Genomic DNA, 1,806 nt, shown 5'->3' on the forward strand with positions numbered 1-1,806 from the left:
ATATCTGGCCATAGTTCTTCTACTAGCGTGCATTGTGTCAAGTTGTAAGTTTCTATTTTTTTATTGACATACAGTGTATCATGAAGCGTAATCTGGAGTAACTTTTCGACGTCGAGATACCAAGCACATATAATGCACTTGTGAATTATTAAGGATGCTGCGTTTAAGTAGACTCCATTTATGATTCGATAACAGTATCCGATACTTTCATGAAATTAGGAGAGCGTATTGGTTAAACATCTTGGTGTGCGAACGCAAAAGCGGACAAGGGACACAAAAACACGTCAGACACGGACAGCGTTCAACTCGCAGCAAGTTCATTCTCTCTTCAGGCGTGCATAGCCCGCGTGACTTTAAAAGCGCCCTTGTCGGCTCAAGGCCAAGCTCATCCCTCTCTACCCTGACCGAGGCTCCCTATCTAATTCTAGAGGAACCCCTGGTCCTTTCTGCTCAAATTAAGCGATTTGTGAGTCACATTGTTGTCGTTTCTCTGCATGAGGAAAGACTCGACCTCTTCGCGTCCCAGCCGGTCAGGGTACATTCTGATAGCCGCCGCTTCCTTAAAGATGGGCTTGCATCTCTAGCAGCTATTCCAATACGCTTTTAGGAGTGGTTCTCCTGTTACTGAAATCTTACATTTTTGTTCTTTTAATCTATCGTTTAGACAACGCACTCTCTGCCCGATATAAATCTTGCCGCAAGAGAGTGCAATAGAGTATACTACCTCCTCTTCGCAATTGACAAATATTTTTTTGTGTTCCTTTCGCAATTCTTTGCTAAGCTATCTTCTCCAATAACGTTGCGTATAATTTTTGAAAGTTTGTTCTTAGATGTGAGGAGTGTTTTGCAATCATCTAACAACAGTCCTTTAATGTGGCGAGAAACCCCTCGAGTGCACGGAATGGTAAGAAATCTCTTGGGGTCTTTCTGCTTGCTTTTCACTTTCCTTGTTTGCTAATAGCCGAGAAGCCACCATGTTTACTCGGTCTGAGGGGTACCCTGTGCTCCCTAGTATCTGGGCTTAGTTCTTTAGGCTGTCCTCCCTATAGAGAGGACATGACTTTATCAGTGATGATGAGACGATCAACTTAATTCCTCTCTAAGTGGTCTTTGAATGCGCGTTTTGAACGAAAATAAGTTTTTTTTTCTGTGTTCGTAGATCCATGATGTATCTGTTTTTTTTTTTATTTTTAGATGTAGGAGTTGTAGTTTTTCGTTTTCTTTGTCGTCATTGAAGTGTAATCCCAACAAATACCCCTTAAAACATGATGTTGGGCTTTCTTTCTGAATTTCATTTCTGTGCATTACGAGGTGATCATATACGAAACGAAAAATATATAAGGTTTCCTAGTTAAAGCAGCGAGTCATTTTTGATTTGACTACCACATCTACCACGCTCAAATAAAGTTTACTCAGAACAGGAGCGACCTCGGACACAATGCACACTCCGGTTGTTTGATTGTAGACGTTGCCTTGAAATTCTACGAGTAGCGACTAAAGGTACAACCTTAGTAGCTGTAGAAAAACTCTAATGTTTATCCCCGCTTCATTCTGAAATCTTACAAGTCCTTGCTTAATGACGCAGATTCAACTCTTTCAATCATAGTTTTTGTGTCAAACGAGACGTACGAATTTTCTATGTCGAGTGAGAACACTGCCATTCGTTTGTGGTGAAGTGTGCCCAAAGTTTTCAGGCAATCTCAAGAGTCTCAGATACTGAAGGGCTGATAAACGTTCAGGGTCTTTAGTTGTTGTTGAAGGAATGTACCGTTTAAAACTTGTTGTTGGCCTAGTTGGTTCATGACG

General features: G+C 41.3%; 1 protein-coding gene across 1 annotated transcript; it reads right to left on the reverse strand.

Moving 5' to 3' along the window:
* Positions 1–580: 580 nt before the first annotated feature.
* Positions 581–1,461, reverse strand: LOC121835425 (the record flags this gene model as incomplete). The annotated part of the gene is made up of 2 exons (XM_042289607.1): positions 581–718; positions 1,384–1,461. Coding segments are annotated over 2 exons (216 nt in total), but the record flags the coding sequence as incomplete, so codon positions are not given.
* Between the last annotated feature and the right edge of the window lie 345 nt (positions 1,462–1,806).

The sequence above is a fragment of the Ixodes scapularis genome, unplaced genomic scaffold, assembly GCF_016920785.2.
Source record: "Ixodes scapularis isolate PalLabHiFi unplaced genomic scaffold, ASM1692078v2 PGA_scaffold13__105_contigs__length_92229423, whole genome shotgun sequence".
Taxonomy (NCBI): Eukaryota; Metazoa; Arthropoda; class Arachnida; order Ixodida; family Ixodidae; genus Ixodes; species Ixodes scapularis.